The sequence below is a fragment of the Equus asinus genome, chromosome 3 (genome assembly GCF_041296235.1).
Source record: "Equus asinus isolate D_3611 breed Donkey chromosome 3, EquAss-T2T_v2, whole genome shotgun sequence".
In the NCBI taxonomy this organism is placed as follows: Eukaryota; Metazoa; Chordata; class Mammalia; order Perissodactyla; family Equidae; genus Equus; species Equus asinus.
In genome coordinates, this window is record NC_091792.1 from 83,471,946 (window position 1) to 83,493,410 (window position 21,465).

General features: G+C 33.5%; 1 protein-coding gene across 1 annotated transcript in view; it reads left to right on the forward strand.

Moving 5' to 3' along the window:
• Nucleotides 1-21,465, forward strand: part of STPG2 (sperm tail PG-rich repeat containing 2) — a 296,808-nt gene that overhangs the window by 218,135 nt on the left and 57,208 nt on the right. Inside the window, exon 9 of the mRNA XM_070506544.1 lies at nucleotides 3,810-3,969. Coding sequence (XP_070362645.1) covers nucleotides 3,810-3,969 — 160 coding nt within the window. The remainder of the gene's footprint in view (nucleotides 1-3,809; nucleotides 3,970-21,465) is intronic.

The following is a 21,465-nucleotide window of genomic DNA, read 5'->3' on the forward strand; positions in this document are numbered from 1 at the left end:
CCAAGTTTTAATGAAAAACATGAATATACAAATGTAGGAACCTCAATGAAATGCAAGTAGGATAAATACAAAGAGAACCCAGACTTACACACATCATAGTCAAACTGCTGAAAACCAAAAACAAAGAGAACACCTTGACAGCAAAAACAATTGATTGCATTCAGTGGAATCGATAGGATTCACTGTGAACTTCTCATCAGAAACAGTGGAGGCCAGGAATCAGTGAGATGACATATTCAAAATGCTGACAGAAAAGAAGTCAACCAAGAAGTCTATATCCAATGAAACTATCGTTAAAAAATGAATCTGAAATAAAGACATCCCCAAATTTTCCAGCATAGCTTGGTAAAGAAAAATTTATTCTGAGACTAGAACTCAAGTTCAGCCCTCATTTGCAGTGTGTTGCAGCTTGGAAGACAGCTCAGGGACTGAATGCTCTATTCCTTGCTGGGCCCAAAGTGTTTAACTGTGGGTGTTTGGTCATCAGAGTTTTGGAAGAGCATACATGCAACTTAACAAGTCCCAGGTCAGAGGGTATATACAATTTTACATGTTAAAATGACAGGGAACAAGGATGGGAAGAATTGTGAATTTAGATGAAATCAAGAGCTGGTCTCTGTGGCTATGGGTCAGCTAGCCTTGGGTTCTAAGTGGTTAATGCAGGAGTACTGAAGATGGGGCGTTTTGCAGGGACTTCAACTTGCATAGCATAGAATCAAATCACAAAATATGTGAAATGGTTTTTCCAAAACGTAAACAGGTGACCTGCTTTCCTTTGAAGTTGGTTGAAACTAGTGACTTTTTTTCTTTTTTAATGCATGGGACACTGTCTTCATGTGATTCCCAACAACTTAATTACTTTTGATTTTTTTGTTGTTTTTTGGGGCCTAAAATACTAGGGACTTTCTTTTTAAATATCCAGTTGGCATCTCTCTTCAGACCAGGACGATATCACTGAGGGTTACATGTGGTCCCACACCTAACAGAAATAATACTGATGATGATGATCATGGCAATGAAAGCAAACGCCAGTGCTTGCTATGTATCAGATACCATTCTAAGAATTTTGCATACATCGATTATTTCAGTTCTATGATTATTTATGTCATTTTCAGGTTGGGCTCTGGTTTTCCACATGAAGTCAGGAAACCTTAGACTTACCTTCAATTTGCACTGAGGCATGGCTTTTATTTCATCAGACATTTTAAGACGTTTTTCGTCAGTCTCTAGTTGCCTCTTTCAGTTTGTCCTTCTCCTGTTGCCTCTGGGAGCTGGACATAGCTGCTTACACTGCCAGTCCCCTCACTAGAGTGGACTTTTTAATGCTCTGTGTTTCTTTGAATAACTGGCTGCCAGTTCAAAGGCTGGCATGTAAGCCTATGTCCTAGATTCATGTCCTAGCTAAAAAATATACCAGGAAGATTTTAGTTTAGAATTATTATTGTACAATTATGTATTATTATTTTCAATTATTATTGACATTTTTAGCTTTTGTGCTGGGACTCAGATCCTGCTGTAGAGCATGTGGAATTCCCGAAACACAGGAACAAGATCAAATACTGGGTTTAAAAAAACGGAGGGGAGGGGACATGAGAAATGTCTATTATATCCACTCATCGTGTGCCTTTCCTGTTTTCTGTGATGTGTAAATGATCATCAACAGAGATTTGATGATCTTATCTATACATACTCTATTCTCCTGAAATCAGGTTTATGTACTATATACCGATATTGTTTAGCGCTGCCAGACGGGATTTCAGATTTGTCTTACTAATCATTAACCTAGGAAATTTACTTAAAATATTAACCACTTTGTCAGATGAAATGAGAATTGAAGATGAGTAGGAAGAGCTCAGAAATATCAATAACGGACACAAGCAGGGAATAAGTTTTCAGAGAGGCATAAATATGCTGTAAGAAGAGGTGGTCATGAACAAGGGTAGTATATTTTCACTTGGTAGAGAAGCCAGTGAATCTATCGAAATTTAGGATAACTAGTTTGATGAACTTTCCTAGGTGGGAACACACTATTGTCAAAGAAAACTGATCACTGACGCAGTTTCTTACCTTTGCTTCAAGGCATTTAAAAAAATAAAAGTTTCCTGTGTGGCAGTAGCCAAATCCATCAGTCATATCTAGGCTAGGCACTGGAAGAAAGAATAGATGGTGACACCAAGCAGGATGTTAAGGAAACAGGAACAGTAATAGCTTCTCATAAGAAAATGAAAATGTGTAGTAGGGACCATGAAGAACTTTGCAAAACTTCTCTAAATAGTCAGGGTATATTGTGCACTCACAATGTCTGTGCTTTAGCACTCTCTTGTACTTTCCTTTCACATACCACAGAAGCAGTCCAAAAAGATCCAAAAGTCATCTTTGGAACTACTGCTATTATCGCTTGTCCTCGGCCTATCCTTAGAAAATATACTCGATGCAGGCAAGAAGAAAACAACTGCTAAGGTTTTTTAGTTGACTTATCCATTATGACATCTGGTGTTTGACTCAGGACTTAAACCAGAAATATGGGGTTTTGTGTAAGAATCGCCTCTCCTACTCATGATTGGTACTCTTACCATATTTAGCAATCCTTTGCAAATGGAAGATAATGTTGTTGGCATACGCGTGAGGGTGATGATAGGAATATAAGAAACAAGAGAAAGTATGTTTTATAAAGTACGGCTCCTAGATGGACTTCAAAAGTATGCTTTCTCAGTATCCAGATTTGTTTGACTTATTTGAAACATTAAAATACTTCCCTATTAGCCCAAATCCTGATTGTTCAGTCTTGTTTTTTGCATTGAAATTAGCTTTTGTAGAATAGTAAGATTAGCTAACACTTTTATAGAATCAGGTACCAATTTAAATATTTTACTTGTTTTAATTCATTTACTCCTCACAACAGCCCTGACGTATGACATAAATACTCTCATTTTCCCCACTTGCAGATGAGGAAACTGAGGATCACAGGGGTTAAGCGGCTTGTCTAGGGTCCCACAGGAAGTAAGGAGTAGATATTTGGATCCCAAGAAGTCTAGCGCCAGAGTCTACACCCTTAATCACAATAGTCTCCTGCCTACAAGAAAATCATTAAAACTTAAGAAGTTTGGTCTTTATACATAATACACATAAACAGATATGTTATATATGATATGTTATATTTTAAAATAATTTGAGGAGAAAAAATTTTAAAAAATTTTCCTTGAGATGATTAGCTAATGGTTTATGTCATTAATTGTGCAACAGATATGTGATATTTTATGTTTAATTTAGTTTGGAATTATTATTGTAGTTATTAATATCCATGTGGTTTATGTTGATTAAAATTGTTAATGTAACTGTGGAGCATATAAAGAGCCATAAATGATGAAAGGGGAAGCCTTTTAACTTAATTGGAATCTATTAAAAATGAAATGAGCGGACTCACTTGTAGAATACAGTATGCTCACATAGAACAGTAAAGCAGGAATAGTTTTGCTGCTTATGAAAGCAATCATTTCTCTCAATCTTATATGAAATTTGAAAATGAGAGTTGGATCTATATAATGAAGGCTATTATTTTTTAAGAATGTGGACCTAAATTTCATAATTCTGTTTATTTTACCTTAAATTTTGACAAGTGAATTTACACTGTAATTAGGAGGGCATAGATTTAGGGAAACTCTTTTAAATTTCTATTTTTAATGATGTATTACAGAAAATTTTCATATTTTTCTACTTATTCCATTGCTTAGTGTGAACATTTATACTATATTTTCTTGGGTATTTTCTATGTAAGATATGTTTGTGCTCATCCTTTGAAATTTTTTCAGGAAATTCCAGCACCAGGCAGCTATGATGTTCAAAAATCCTACGAGATGTCCCAAGTTCAACATAAATACATGCCACCTCGTAGTTTCGTGGCTAAAATAAAACATGCCTCCTTTCTTAGCACAACTCCTCGTGGCCTGGACACAATGACTGATGGGCCAGGTAAGTATGGACTCTCCTTTTACGGCTATGGGGAAAAAATCTAAGATTGGCGTATTAAAATAGATGATTGTAAACATACATTTACATTTACCAAGCCTCTTTTAAGTGTGTAGGGCAAAAAAAACTCCTCACTTATTCCATGAAAGTTGTTAGACTTTTTTCAATGGTAAGATGATTTGTTTGGAGTTTTATGACTCTTGATTTTACCAAAGACAATCTTACCAATTTTACTAAAGCTGATGAAGTCATCTTCCATTGGAGAAAAACCTCACACTTAACATGCTAGAGCTGCTGGAGGAGAAAGGCACCCTACCCTGGTTTGGAAGATCAGTCATGGACAAGTTACACATCATGCATGTCTCATGGAATCATTATAATTTTTCTCAAGTATCAAGAAAGCAGCTATATGAAAAGATAAACATTTATTTGGGGGGGGGGGTTAAAATTCCAAAAATAATTTTGACTTTTAAAATTGGGATTAGTTCACCTACTGGTGATAGTGTTCTTGGACTAAAAATGGATGCAGCAACTTTCTCTGGTAATAAAGGTAAATTGGTAAGTATGTTATTTCACACAGGAAAACCAGATAGAGAATAGGAACAATGGTTTTCAGCAGTAATTTACAAATTTGTTGACACTAGATAACCAAACTGTTGTAATGAATCTTTATGAGAATATGAAGAGAAAAAAAGAACACAAAATGGAGAAACTCTTTCAACAGTTTTTAATGAAAAACCAAAGCAGGAGAATACAACCTGTCAAGCAAATCAGAATACCTGCAGACCCTGAGATCCACAGAGGCTTGCTTTGTCTTTTATTGTCTTTCAAGAATCAAGCATATTGTCAACTGAAAGGTCTGTTTTGAGTCAAAACTTAACTTTTCTTATTTTCTTTTTTTTGAGTTATTCTACCATGGTTGATTTCGTCAGGTTTTAGTTTTGTTATAAAGTACAATTCAAGCACGTTTAGTGTCTCTCTGACCACACTCAGTGTGTGGTCACTCAGAAGTGGTGCAGGGAAATTAATTCTTTGAAGTTCTGTTACTATCACTGTCACCATCACCAACACAATCATTCAAATTACAAATAGCCATTTCAGAGGCTCTTGAAGGGGATTATGTTGATCTTCATATTTTCTGAAGATTTTTTTCTCTCTGCCTTTTCTCTGCTCTCCATAAAAATTATTGTAGATGCGGTTTGGTGGTGTAGTGGTTAAATTTGAGTGCTCTGCTTCAGCAACCTGGGGTTCGCAGGTTTGGGTCCTGGCCATGGACCTAGCACTGCTTGTCAAGCCATGCTGTGGCAGTGTCCCACATAAAAATAGAGGAAGATTGGCACAGATGTTAGCTCAGTGACAATCTTCCTCAAGCAAAAAGAGGAAGATGGAATGAATAATAAGAATTTCAGTTAAGTGCCAGGATTGCACTGTGACTTTTCTTTGCTTCAATATTAGCCTAGCGTAAGTAAATTCACTAATTGTTTCATTAGTTTCTATTTTACAAAATTGAGATAATATTTGCCACCTACTTAGCTCTCATGAGAATACTAAAGATTAATAAGACTATATTTCAAAGTCATTTTCAGAACCTCTGAAGCTTCTTAGAAGTACAAAATTTTATTATAATATGAAACATGTTTCTTCTTAATGTCAAGCCAACACTAGCTTCTGAAAGAATTTGGGAAAGGGCAATATCTTCATTATGAAGACAGTTATTATTTGGAAGTCAAAGACATAGTGACTGTCAAAGTCACTATTACAACTGCAGAGTAGCTAGCTTCCTAAATTAAGAGTTTATCATATTGATTAAACCAATAATCCATCAAATTTTCCATCCTGCATCTTAAAGTAGTCACTACTTCAAAGAAATTACAGCAGAAATCCCACACGCCTCTGTAATCAACACATTAGGAAAAAAATATAGATTCCTGAAGCTGTTATCTGATGCCATGATATTTAAAATTTTATTTCCTCTGACCTGTGTAGATATTGTTGTAATGATATAATTGTTCATTCTTTTAAATTTAATCTTCGATCTTAAGGTATACAGTCTAAAATATGCCTCTAACATAGGTTTAATAGGCAACCAGTATCAATTTGATTAATATCCATGCTTCATTTTGGTAATTGAAGATTAATTTCTATTTGTCCGAGCTTTGTTACATTGATCTAATCAAGGAAGAGATATTTAGGTGTCATGCTATCAACTCTCTAAATAGATTCTTCATTTTTTGTTAATTTTTACTTAGGTTTTTTATTGATCAATATGACAAAGAATTCTTGATTCTTTTTTTATATAGACCAACTAATATGGCTTTTTTCTCTAAAATGAGAATAGCCCCTTTATATTTACAATTCTTGATACCTTCTGACTTTTGCTGGGGATGAGTGATATGTTAAGTCTTTTGATTTTTAAAAAAAAATCATCGTTATATAATCAAAAGTTAGAGTGATGATAGTTCTATTGGTTATATGCTTTGTGTTAATGTTTATCTTATGAATGATATCCTTTAATATTACATCTTCTAAGAAATAAAATAATAAAAAAGTGGTTTTTTAACCCTGTTGTCATTTAAACATTGGTAATTTTCTTAAACCTTAATACCAATGGGAAGGACTTTTCTGGGTTGTGTGTCAAATTCTTTATAAGCCAGATAAAATTATTTTTTGTTATTATGTGTGTATATACATATACACATAAATATAACTATAAGATTGTTTGAATTAGTTTATAGAGCGTGATATGCATATTTGTTATTGAGTCATGACTTTACTATGAAGAATTGATTGTTTTGCCTTATAAAACTTAAAGAACATGTATATTGTTATCTTTCTACCTATAAACAGAATAATTGGCAAATTAAAATTGATTACTAGATATCTTACATTTGTAGGTAAAACTGTTAATAACTGAGGTTGATAAATGATATATTATGAATTATGAGTTTGGTTGATATGAATAATATTTTTCTCGTGGGACTCAAACTTATATGACATTCATTCAATCACTAAACATTTTATAGCCATGTATTTATTTCAAATTGTTTTAGAACTTTTATTAACAAAATGGAAGTGGCTTTGTTTCATTCATAAATGAAATCTTTTCTTTGACTGCATATATTTAAGAAGGATAAAACTAATTTTCATTAGTCTGAATTAAAGAGGGAAATAGTATATTTGCAATCAGTATACTATATGCCGTTAAATGTTGTGTAACCAATAAAAACAAATTAGAATCATTTAATGAAGAACTTATTAAATGAGGTGTATCTCATTGTAAAGCAATCTACTCTTATTGCCCCAAGTTTTAATTCATGGATATGTAAATGACTTTATGATTGGTCTAGCTCAGGTACAGTAAAATTCTGAAGTGGAAAAGGACTTAAACATTACTTTATCTCTCATATTGACCTGTTTTTGGACATTTAGAGAAGGGAAAAACTCAGCAAATTTAAAAAGAAAATGAATGAAAATATTGAGAGTGTGGAAAATTGGGGATTATATGTTGTGGTAGAAGTATAAATTGATATCAGTGATTCTCAAGGGTAGACTGGCAGAATGTTTCAACTATACATGCCATTTAGTCCTAAAATTCTACTTCTGGGATTACCCTAAAGAAACGATGATATACTCCAAATTTAAGCATGAAGCATATTTTTCAAAGAACACTAATAACAAAAAGGTTTAAATGTCCTAAATGAAAGAAAAATGGAGTTTAGTTAATTCTAATACATCACCTGAATAGAGTCCTATGAAAAATGTTAAAATGGTATATATTTTTTAAACCTGGTAACAAGATAGGATTCGTTTGATCAATCATTTAACAAATATGCACCAAGAGCCTTTAATGTATTAAGCACTGTTCCAGGGACTGGTGATACAGCAGTGAACAAAATATGAACATTATTGTTCCATAGAGCTTAATTTCAGGTGTAAGAGACATTGAATAAATGAATGAAGAAATAGGTCAATAGAGTGATAGATGAAAGAAAGAGAGAAAAAGAGAACAAAAGAAGGAAAGAAAGAAAGAAGGAAGGAGAGAAGGAAAGGAAGAAAGAAAGGAAGAGAAAAAAGAAAACAAAGAATGAATACCAGGTAGTTAAAATGCTGTGGAGAAAAATAAGAGTGAAAAGGAGGATTGGGAGTTCGGAGTGTTTTGTGCATCAGCTTCAAATAATATTATCAGAGAAGGCCTCACTGAGACAGTAATATGTGAGTAACAACCTTAGGCTTGTTAAAGATTTTGTTTTGCTTTTCAATTTTTTAATTGTTTTCTCTATATGAGCATACACTGCTTTATAGTAAGGAAAAATTATTCTAAGGTTTTTAAATAGAGACAATTGAACTTTAAAGCACAATTTTTATTACAATCAAATATTTAAATGAATGATAGACTCAGCAATACATAGCATATAAGACAACATTTGTAGGCTGAATGTAACAGGTACCAAGACTTGTTTTATATAGAAAGTATACATCATTTCTCATGAAAATAATATTGTGATTTCTGTGTCACATCCCCACAGGAAATTATTTTAGGAAGCAAATACAATTTATCTTAGAAGTTAATTGAACATATCCCATGGAGGTAGTTTTGTTCCTTTTTCAATAAACATAAGCAATACCTTTCATATAAAAATCAGTGTAGTGTGAAAACTAATTATTCTATTTTCTCAGTGGCTTGTAATATTATACTTCAGAAATACTACAGAGTTTATCAAAATGCAGTTCATCCCTCTTGCTGAGAGCTGTTAACCTATTGCAATAAATATGTAGTTTTTTTGTTGTTTTTCCATAGCTTTCAGAAATGCTTCTAGGCTGTTAAAATGCAAGATAATTCTGAGTATAGGCAAAAGCTGATCAGATCAGTTTTGGGGATTTGTTGATTCTATATCTTTATTAAAAATTATGGAAATTTTATTATTGGAAATGAGCTAACTTCATTAGTTTTCCATCTCAAGTTATTTTGCTTCTTTGGACACTTTTTATATATTATAAGTAAATTCTCCTTATTTATACATAATTTGAAAATGATTATATTTATTAATAAGTATATATTATGGGTAAAATTATCCTATCCAGTACAGGTTACTAATTTTCTGAGTTATTCACTTTTTGCATACTAAAGAATCTTTGAAGAATATAGGGAAAGCTTTATTTGGGAAGGAGAGATTGAATATGCAAGGTGGGGGGGAGGGGAAGAACTGATGCATAATATTTTAGAACATAAGGGTGATAGAATCAAAGCCTAAGGTAGAGTGGTAGCCTTAAAGCAGACAATGGACTTGGTTCATTTATTGAGATGGAAGATAAGATGTAAAGAATAACTGAAAATGTATAGATTTTATAGAGAGATAATATATAGAGAGGAGCTTATCTCAGACATCTTGTGGGTGTGGCATCGTATAATGGAGTTAATTATAAATTGATAAAACAAAAAGCCCACACCAATTTTTAAATAATTATATCAACTTGAACTAAGAGGGATAGACACAGTATATAAAATAAAAAGAGGCCTTTGGACTTTCAAATTTCTATAGGTAGGAAGTTGGCTGAATAAAACTACCTAGTTGCAAACATGGGCTACTTTTTATGGAAAAGGAGGGATGACTTAGAGGACAGAACCAAGAACCCACAGAGTGGAGTCATGAAACATATTGACAATTCCTCGAAGTAGGACTGAACCCTACCTAATCTATGAACTGACAACATGTGCCTAGCTGGATTTGAAATGCTATGATCCTGTGACTGCTATGTTTCTCCTGTTTTTCTCCCTTTTGAAAAGGTGTGTTTATAGCATTTATCCTATGCCTCTTCTACTGTTAGTCTGTAGAATATGTGTGTGGCAGATAATTTGTTTCCTTGGTTCAAGGTCTTTTGATCAAGAGGAACAGTATTCGAAGAGCTGTACCAGAAGAACCACAACATAGGAGTCTCATCCACATCTGAATTGGAATTAGATGACAAGACCCTGGACTTTGAGTTAGTGCCATAATGGGATGAAATTTGAGAGTCTTCAGAGGGGTTGCTTGTATTTTGCATGTGAGAGAAATGTGAAATGTTGTGGCCAGAGAGTGGACTGTGGCAGATTGTGTTTTTCAAAGTTATTTGCCACAATATGTCCCATCCTATATATGTTCTTCACAGAATGCAGTGTTGACACTGCTCTCATCGAGTATTGGAGTTTATTTCCAGTTCCCTGGTGGACTTTTGGTACTGCTTGACAAATAGAGTACTGCAAAAGTGCTGCTATGTGACTTCTGAAGCTAAATCATAAAAATTTCATGCACTTCAAGATGGTCCTCTCAGAATGCCCATTCTTGAACTTAGTCACCGTGCTGTGCAAAAGCCGGACAACCAGGGAGAGGCCCATGAAGAGACGGGAAGGCCCTAGTCTTTGGTCCTAGTGGAGCTCCCAGCCGACAGCCAGCTGTGTAACTGAGTGGAAGTAGAAGTAGAACCTCCAGCTTCCAGTCCAGCTGCCCCAGCTGACACCCTGTAGAGCTGAGATGGGCCTCTCTCTCTGAGTCATGCACAAGTTGCAGATTTATGAACAAAATAAATGATTATCTTTATTTTGTTCATAAATATTTTGTTTGGACTTTACCGTATCTAAAGTCTAAACATGGGAGTGCAGATATCTCCTGGGAGAAGAGCAGCTCTTAATACAAGTTTCTTAAACAACAGAAAGTAAGATTACAAAGCACTCAACATGCACAGTTTGTATTATGTTAACAAACTAGGAAGGTACACAGTGGCAAATTCTCATGGAATCTAAAAGTGTTACACATCATATGAGTTTATAATTGCATATAAATTTGTAGTAATTTAAAGTACTATATCTTTTAAAATTTTTGACATTTCATCTGTACCAATAAAATAATAAATATATTTTTCTTATTAAATTTTATGGTTACTTCAAAGAGAAATAACTGTTTTATAAATGTATGTATACTCTTAGGTAGATGTAATTCTTAAAGAAGACATAGCTTTAATCCTAACCTTCAAATATGAATGAAGCTAATCAAATTGTCTTAGCGAAAATGTGTGAAAATTCTAGGGAACTCTAAGAAAATTGTAGCTTGCCTTTCAGTGGAAGAAGTTGTCTCAGCAGTTGGGAGGCTCCTTCTTGTTGGAGTCATCTAAGCGTGAGCTGGGTGATTTAACTGCCAGCAATGCTTTGGGATAGATTTCTGCAGAGAGTGGGAAGCTGGGCTTGAGAAACTCCAAGCCCTCTACTGTATCTAAAGTCTAGTCATTCTCTATATAATGAGGAAGCAGCAGTTTAAAATGCAGTAATACAAACTGTAATTGACTGTAATGAGGTAATTTGATTTAGGAAGAACATTTGGATTTGCAGAGAATAATGCAAGGGCCAGTGGTATCAGATATTATCAGTATTTCAAATTTTAGGAATGTTTTTTCTGAAGAAAATCATCACTAATTCTTAAGATTTTATCATGACCTATATGACATAGGTCTAATTCCGTTTTCATCACTAATGTCATTTATAGTAATAGGTCTTGAATAGAGATCATTATTAGCAAGAACAATAATTTATCAGGCACTTCATTGTGCCAGCAGACACTTTGCAAAGTGTTATATACATTAACTAATTTAATCCTCACAGCCCTATAATTTATTGCACTTTACAGAAAAGGTAACCAATTCTTAGAGAGGTTATGTACTTGCCTAAGGTCAAATAGTTCTAAGGTAGTATATAGCTGGGATTCAAATATAGGCAGTTGACACATGGGCGTGTGCTTTTTAATTACTATTTTCTGCTAAGTATACCTCTTCGTTTTAATTAACAAATTGACATTGAGTTTATAAATCCTTCAGTTATGAGTTTGGTTAGCATGAATCCACTCCCATTCCTTGGGGCTTTTATATTCCTAGGTAAATAATGGAATCATTTTAGAACCTATAAACCTGGATCAGGCATAAGATAGAGACTCCATGAAGAGTATGAGCTAAGTCAATCCCAAGACAGTAGTCAACTTGACCTTAGATAGCAGAGCTTTTGAGGATGACAAGCGGACCCCTGATGCAATTATAAGTGTAGACATCATCTTCATTTCCTGGTTTCTTTTGAATTCCTTTGTGTGTTTAGGAAGTCTATTTATAGTGACAGACGAAGGAAGAATTAGGCGGAGAAGAGGGTTAGAAGAAAAGCAGAAGAGAATGGAATGTATGATATTGCCTCTGTTCTCAAATATGCTTCTTGGACAGGGTTTTAGTTCTTAAGACTAGAGAGGGAGCCAGAGCTAGAATTTTCATGAAAGATTTGGTAAGATCTAGCATAAAGACTGGTAGCCAGAAGTTTCCAGAAATATTTAAAAGCAACTTTGTGAGACTCTAGATCCAAGCAGTATTACTTCAGGGAGCAAAATGTGATAAAAATGCTGCAAAGAGTTGTTGTAGACACCATTCTCCTCCCATGAGTAAGTCACTAGGATGGAAGGTAGAGCAGGATCTACATTTTTAACAAGCCACTCAGAGTCTGATTCAGGTGAATTAGCATTTACCATTTCACAGTGTGTCACAGACGTCATCTGATATGGGATTACTTCGTATGGTATTTTAAGTCCTCTCTAATTTTGAGTTATTTTCTAGTTATTGATTAAGGAATTCTTACCTATGTGTGTAAGTTCTAGCCTAAGCTAACAAAATGAAAGTGTTCCTATGTATTCCCTTTGTTTTGCTACCTTGGGCCTTAAGACAAAACTGAAGCAGCACCAAGAAGCTTTATGTACTAAGTTACGTCCCCCAGAAGCAGACACTGAGATAAGGATCCATCAGTAAATGATTTATTAAGGAAGTTCTTCTCTGGGAAGCTGGTAAAGGATTTTGAGAAACAAGAGTGGGAAGGGTTGGAAGCCAAGCAAGGGTGCAATCTGAGGCAAATCTCTGAACTCTTCATCTTCCACTAGCCAGAGAAAACTCTTTACCTTAAAAAAACTCACCTCATTGGGTCAGATTCATCCAATTTCCATATTTTGAAGTGAATTGACTAGACTTCAATTACATCTACAAAACTCCCTTCCTAGTAGTAGATAGATTAGTGGTTGATTGGATCACCAAGGGATGTAAATCTTGGGGTGATATCTTTAGAATTCTGCTTACCACACTTAGTTTGCTCAATTATAGTGAACGTATACTGCCATCTGTTACCAAAATCCATTCCTATAGTCCTTCCTTCTTTCAATCCCATTGTATCTTTGGTTTCTATGTATATGAGATTAGAGATATCTTCATCTTAGTGCTGGTTAAAAAGTTTTCATTATTTAATTTTTGTGTTTATTTTCTTTTCCTATATTTCACTCAGCAAATTTTAAATTTTAAATTATCAGTTTAGATGCTTTTTATTTTCCAATTATGTTGTCTAATCTTCTGCATTTTAAAAACATTTATCTTCTTATGTTCTGTCTTACTAAGAGAACTATTTTAAAATCAGCCACTAAGATTTTGGGTTTCCTAGTAGCTCAGTCAATTTTTGCTTTATATTTTTTGAGACTGTTATTAATTATTTTAACTTCCTGACAAAGGAAGTTTTAAGTATCTCTATATTTAGTGTTCTTTTTCCACTTGTCTGTGCATGTGTACATTCTGATGTTAGAGAAATTATACAAGCTTTCTTTGGTTTAGTGTTTTTTGATATGTCATTTTTTATCCTTTTACTTTAAACTTTTCTGCATCCTTATGTTTTTGTTGTTTCTGTGTAAATAATTTTTGCTTTTTAAATTCAATTTTAAAATCTTTATCTTTTAATGAGAGCTTTAAAATAAATTCACATTTAATATTTTTACTGATGTATATGAATTTAAATCTTCTACTTTCTAAGTACTTTCTGTTTCATCCTGCCTGCTCACCTTTTCTTTCTTATTGTTTCTTGCCTTTATGAACTGAGTATTTTAAAAAGCTGTTTTAAAATCTTTTTTTATTTGCTTGGAAATTATACTCTTTTTGAAAATTTTAGTGGATACCACAACCTTAATTCGTTAAAGTGAAGTGTCAATTGATATTTTTATCTTATTCCTAGATGATGCAAGAACACTAGAATATTTCAATTACATTTACCCTTTTCCACATTTTTTGCCATTATTTTCATGGATTGGTATTCACTAATACCTTAAAATCAAAGACATTCTTTTTGTTTTATACAGGTGGTCAATTGTTATATAAATTTTTCCACTTACACATTTATGATTTCATCTATTTTCTTTTCATTCAAAATGCCATCTATGATCATTTACCTTCTGTCTGAAGTATATTCTTAAGTATTACTTTTAGAGTAGATCTCCTGGTGGATAATTCTCTGTTCTTTTTTGTGTGTCCAAAATATTTAAAAATATATTTTTTGATGAAAATTCTATGTTAGCAGTCATTGTTCAGCACTTTAAAAATATTATTCAATTATAATTTGGTTTCCATTATTTCTGTGTATAATTGAGAAAGATCTAAATATTGTCCAAGTATGGCTTCTTTGAAGATAATATGTATTTCTTCTCAAGGTGCTTTTGAAATGTTCTTCTTGTCTTTGATTTTCAGCAATTTTACTGTGATGTACCTAGATATGCTTTTCTGTCTATTTATCCTAACAGGTTTGTATACTGCTTCTTGAATTTGTACCTTAATGTCTTTTTTTTTTCCAGTTTTGTAAAGTTCTGTCATAATCTTCAAATATTGTCTTTTTAACTCTTTCTTTCCTCCTTCTCTTTTTTCTTATACTGTTCTTCCTTCTTCTACTCCTTCTTTTTCAACTCTAGTTAAACATATCCTTTTTGTTTTCTTTTATAATCTCTTCTTCATTTCTATCCTTTAGTTTCTCCATGCACCATATGGGTATTTTCTTTGGCCTTCTCTTCTAGTTTACTAATTCTTTCTTCTGGATATAATCTGCTGTTTGAACAATATAATAAATTCTTAATTTTAGTTGTCATATATCTTTTTTTCTGCAATTTGCAGTATATCTCTAAATGATCAACTTGAGACAGTCTGCCTAACTGGGACTCTATTGGCTACTCATAATGCTGATTATGTCTAAAAGATTTCAGAATTGTTTTTCACATAGGGTTGTGGTACTAAAGGAAGTAAAACAAACATATTGTTTGCTCCCAGGAGTTTAGAGGCAAAAGTGGAAAATCATTAGGCAGAAGGAAATATTAAAAATGTATAAACAAATTTACATATTACTTTTTAAATGAGGCAATAAGTGTGTTAAACAAATTAATGTTGAGAATGAAAGTCGATGCTTGGTGAAAATCTGAATTATATTATTTTTCTCAAATTAAATCAATGGAAGAAAATAAAAGCTAAGTACAATATTATCTATAATATAGAAAGACATTGGAAACAAACTAATAAGGATAGAATATTTGACATAATACAGAGAATCAAGTCAATGGGATATTATTTGGTGATGAAAAATCATACAGTTTATTCTACTTCAGTGCATGTTTCGTTAATGTGAATTAGCTCATATGTTATTTCAGAATAGGGCAAAGAAGTCAGTAAAACTCAAAAGTTGTCTTGGCTCATATGCAGTTGTTTTGAAGCAACCAATAGCAAGCTTTCTTATGATTAAAGATGAAGACTTAGCAATATATGAATATCTTAAGAAAAATAAGCTACATAATGCACAGTTGTGCCTTCCTAGTGCTTGTGGTCACTAACTTGCTACACTTTTCACCACGTTAAGATTTTAAGGAAGCTAAAGGAACAGATAACGAGGTTGCAGAGACATTTCTCTTTGTATTAACTGCACCACCTTGCCCAAGATAAACCTTGATTCTTTACCTCAGATCAGATTTTTATTATTGATGGAACTAGTTTTTATTAGAGTGAATGCCCTCAAGGACTTCATCCTTGGAAAAGAAAGAAACATCATCTCTAGAGTTAAAGGCTACAAAGGATGGGATGATACTGATGCCAAGTGGAGATTTAACTGTACTCATTTTAATGGATTGGAACAGTATCTGTTAGTACACTGGTTACTTAGTCCTTTTGTTTTGTTTTGTTTTCTTTCTTTTATTGTGGTTAAATACACATAACACAAAATTGATCATCTTAACCTTTTTTTTGTGTGTGAGGAACATTGGCCCTGAGCTAATATCTGTGCCAGTCTTCCTCCATTTTGTATGTGGGATGCCACCACAGCATGGCTTGATGAGCAGTGTGTAGGTCTGCACCCAAGATCCGAACCCGTGAACACCTGGGCCACCAAAGCAGAGCACAAGAACTTAACCACTAATGCCACACCCGGCCCTCTTAACCATTTTTAAGTGTACAGTGCTGTGGTGTTAAAACATTCATAATGTTCTGCAACCATCACCACCATCCCTTTTCAGAACTCTTTTCATCTTGTGAAACTGAAACTCTATACTCATTAAACAATAACTCCTCACTGCACCTCCCCCAAAGCCTACAAACCTGAGAGCTGATGAAGGGCCCACCATGCTGTGGAAAAATGAAAAAAGAATGGGAGACAATCTCCGTACTGCCTTCGCCAGTATACCTATGGGGAAGTGAATCTTAAAAGAGAAAGAAAAAAAGAAATAAATTTTGGGGGGATTTTAATGTGAGCTCCATTCTGTTGTAATTTTAATTCCGAATAGCGCCCAACTGTCACACTGGCCAAACTACTCCCCTAGATTTGTGTCTGGTTGATGTATTCACCATAGCTTCTACATTGTTGGTTGAAAGAAACCTTGATGCACCAGGCACAGTTGTGCTACTTCTTGAAATACTACTCCAAGTGAAAGGGTTTTGTTGAGAATGTGCTATTAGCATTAGGATTGGAGTAGAGGTGTAGGAAGGAAGGAAGGAAAGGTGGGAGGACAAGGAGGAAGATCGATTTTCTTGACCGTGTTGAATGATAGCAAAGTGTAGAAATGTGTGTTTGTAGGGGAGGGAGATGTTCCTTCTAAGCCCAAGAAATATAATCCTAGAAATTAGGAGAATCAAAGGGTGAAATGTTGTTAATTAAATAGCAAGAAGGCAAGGTTAAGGGTATATATGAAACCTGGATTGTGATATTCTTGAAGTGATTTTACTTTTTATGTACACTTATTACAACTTTTGTGGTCAGAAATTATGATTTTGCAACTCTTAATTTAACACCCCAGGAATTAGAAAACCTAGTTTCTAGTTTAAGTTTAATAATTTCCACGTTGTATAGAGTTGTGGTTTAATACATGAAAATACGTTTCAGTCAGATATAATATTCTTTTCAAGCAAGCCATGACCAATTTTGTAGAGCAGATCTTCCTTGAAATGCTACACTACTGTTCTAAAATTAAATTAAAATTCATACACTTGGAACACAGGAAAACAACTCTTTTTATATTAGAAGATTAATAAAGTTTTAAAAATAGTTCAATGTAGGATGATTGTTGTCTAAAGTGTATCTAGACGATGCTGCAAATTTCCTAAAACTCAGCACTATATGACATGATAGTTTTATATGGTAGCTTTACAGAAAACTCATATCATCCTATTTGTTATAGTGATTGGAACTGCATTTCAATTAAAACACTTAGCAATTTCTTTGTTCTTTTTGAAACCCATTAGTGTGTCAGCGACTTGGCATTGCTCTCTAATTGCAATAGATTTCAAGTGATAAAAATTGATTTTTTGTAGCGTACTTTGTGGAGTCAGCATTGGCTACCTGAATACGTTACAGTTCTCTTAAAACATTATTCTACATTGTTAGAAGGGTTCATTGTCTAAACTTGAGATTATATGTGCAAGAGTGATTTGCATTTTGAGGAAATGTAGTGAAATGTGAAGTTCTAAGAAATTTTAGTATATTGAAAATATATTTTAAAAGCCTTCTTTTAATACATAAAGCTAAATTGTACCAACGTAGTTCAATGTATCCATCTCTTACCATCTTTGGAATCGTATATGTAGTTTTTTATCATAAATATATTACAAAGTAGTGACAGAAAAGATCAGAATTTGTGTTTCCAAGAGACAATGAAACCCTGTGGCTTTACCTATTATTACAATCAACCACCTCCACGCTATACAGTTTTTAAAATAAAAAAACATTTTTTACCTCAAAAACATTAAAGTGCACAAATTATTTGTGTATATCTCAATGCATTTTTATAAAGTGAACCACCATGTAACCGTTATCAAGATGAAGAAATAGAACGTTACAAGCACCCCCAACCCTTCCCCTCACTCTCTCCTAGTCACTACTGCCATCCCAAAGGAACCACTATTCTGGCTTCTGTCACCATTAGTTTGCTTTTGCTGATTTTTTTCAACTTATATATAAATTGAGTAATATGATGTGTAGTGTTTTGTGTCTGCCTTCTTTACTCAGCCTTGTAATTCATGGGCGGTCATCCATGTTGTTGCCAGTAGCAATAATTAGTTCATTCTCAATGTAAGAATGCATTACAATTTCTTTATCCATTTTACTGCTGATGGAAATTTGGATTGTTTTCAGTTTAGTGCTATTATGAATACTGTTACAGTGAACATTCTTGTAGATGTTTCTTGGTGCACATAAATGTACTTTTCTCTTGATTATGTACTTAGGGGTAGAATTCCTGAGTCATAGGGTCTGTGGATGTTCGGTTTTATCAGATCTTGCCAACAATTTTTCCAAGTGGAGATAGTGATTTATATTTGTACTAGTAATGTGTGAGAGTTGCTGTTGCTCCACAGTCTCATCAACACATGATATTGTCAGTCTCTGACTTCAGCCACTCTGGTTTAGGAATGTTTCACTGGGGCTTTGCCTTGCATTTTACTGATGACTAATAAAGTGGAATAATTTTTCATATTTTTTTGCCATTTGAATATCCTCTTATAATGTGCCTTTTCAAGTCTCTCACTTATTTATCTGTTAGATTATTTTTATTGTTGATTTGTAGTAGTTCTTAATATTTTATGGCTATATTGGATAGTACACATATTGTAAATATTGTCTCCTCTGTGATTTGTCTTTCAATTTCTTAATGATTTCTATTAATGAACATAACTTCTTAATTTTAATATCAGATTTATTTATCTTTTCCTAACAGTTCTTGCTTTTAGCATCTTGTTTAAGAATTCTTTCCCTATCAAAGTTCTTAAATAATTTTTTTAATAGAAACTTTATTGCTTTGCTTTTCACAGTTAGATCTACAATATCATCTCAAGGAATGTTGCACATATATTTATGAATGAAGTTAGGCTGTAATATTTCTTTCTTGGATTTTCTTTGTCAGTCTTTGTTATCAGACTTTGTTTGTTCCTTTCTGGCTTCAAGAAAAAAGATTGGGGAAGTTTTTAATTGGCTATTGCTCTATTTATAAACAAACAATTTAAAAATCATAGTGTCATAAAGCAACATTTATTTATTTATTTGTTCATTTTTGCTACTTCTCTTTGTTTACATTGTTTTCCATATCATTTAGTTCTGAATACATTTTAATTTACATTATCATATCTCCTTTGACCTCTAAGTTATTTGACATTGTGTTTAAATTTTCCAACTGTTTTCAACCTTATTAAAAAGTAGATAGTTTCTTGGTAATTGATTATTAAGTAAATCATACATTTTGTAGTCAAGAAATGTGATCTACTTACTGCCTGTTTTATGAAATCTCTTAAGACTTGATTTATAGCAGAATACTTAGTATTTTTGTAAATGTTCTATTTACATTTGAAAATAACGTGTCTTTGCCAGTAGTTGGATATAATGCTCTGTAGATGTATGCTAAATCAAGCTTATTAACTGAATTTTTCATATCTTCTGTATTTTGCTTACTGTATTAATTACTTTAAGTGGTGTGTCAAAAATTCCCACTGTAATGATGTATTTTACAGTTACTTGTCATGGTCTGTTTAATTTTTACCTAATAATTTTTGAATTAATACATTTAGGTGACTACAAATTATAGCCTTCTGTTGAACTGAGCCTTTTATCATGTTATAATGACCCTGTTTATCTTTACTCATGCTTTTTAGCTATATCAGCCTGTTTTTGTTTGCTTTTGCTTAGAATTTGGTATATCATTCTTCATCCTTTTACTTTCAACTATTCTCTGACCATCTGTTTTTAGTGAATCCTTTTGTTATTAACATATTCAGGAAATAGATGGATTTTGTTTTGATAATTGGGTTATAAAATTTCTATTTTCTGTTGTTTTCCACTTTTTATATTTCTTTGTTTTCTTTCTTTCTTGCCTTTTCTTGAAACAAATCAAGGCCTTTTCATCATCGTCGACTCCCACCTCTGTTTCGTCTTTACTGGTTTGGAACCTATATGCTCGGTTTTTGCTCTTTTGGTAAATGCCCTTGGTGTTGCTGCATGAACACTTACTTAATAAGGTTTAGTTTTCATGAAGATCTTTGCTATCCTGAACAATGCTTTAGTTTTGTTTACTTGTCTTTTACCTTACAAATTGTCTTATGCAATAAATTACTGTTTAGATTCATCCATATTTATTATTTTCTTTATTTCCTTTTTACATATCCGACTTTCCTTCTGGGGTCATTTTCCTTCTTCTTGAAGTATATCTTTTAGAAATCCCTTTAGTGACAGACTTTTAGTGATAAATGCTCTCATTTACTCATTCATTCATTCTGATCAGTACATATTGTGTGTTGGGTGTGAAGTAATACATACAAAATTCTCTGGTCTCATGGGGCTAAAATTCTAGGAAAGGGAACAGGCAATCAGTAAGATAAAACATAAAATATATAGTATGTAGTATGTTACGTTATGTAGCAGAAAAAAGAAGGCTGAAAAAGTGATATGAATTTTAGATAGGGTAGTCAAGGAAAGCCTTACTGGGAAGGTGAATTTTGAATCAAGACCAGAAGGAACTGGGGGAATATGAAGGTATCTACAAAAAAGCATTGCAGACAGAGGGAACAGATTCTACAAGAGGGCCTGGCAAGTTCAAGATACAGCAAGGAAGCCATTAAGCTTATGGCAGAAAGAATTATTTGGAGATTAGCAGATGTGCCCAGAGATGTAGTGTATATCCACATGATATGTGGCTTGGTGTGTCCTGCTTCACAGTGAGAGGGGAGGCTAGTAGAGGGTTTTGAATAGACAGTTGATATGACCTCACCTATTTTAGCTCACTGTCTCTGGTTGCTGTACATGAGAGACAGGAGAAGAGCAAGAGTAGAAGCAATTAATAAGCTATTGGCTTATCAGTGAGAGATGATGGTGGCTTGGATCAGAGTGTTGGCGGTGAGGGTGTGAGAAGCGTCACAGTCTACGTATTTTTTTAAGGCAAAGCTGATAGGATATGCCAGTGGTGCGGATGTAGGCTGTGAGAAAGCCAATGGTGACTTAGAGGTTTTAGGCTCAAACAACTAGCAGAGGAGATTTGCCGTTAACTGAGATGAAAACAAATCTAAGAGGTGATGATTCTGGAGAGATTATCAGGAGTTTAATTTTGAACCAATTTCCCTTTTAATAAAATATAAAAATATCTTAATTCTATCCTTATTCGTGCAATATAGTTTTACTAGCTGTATCAT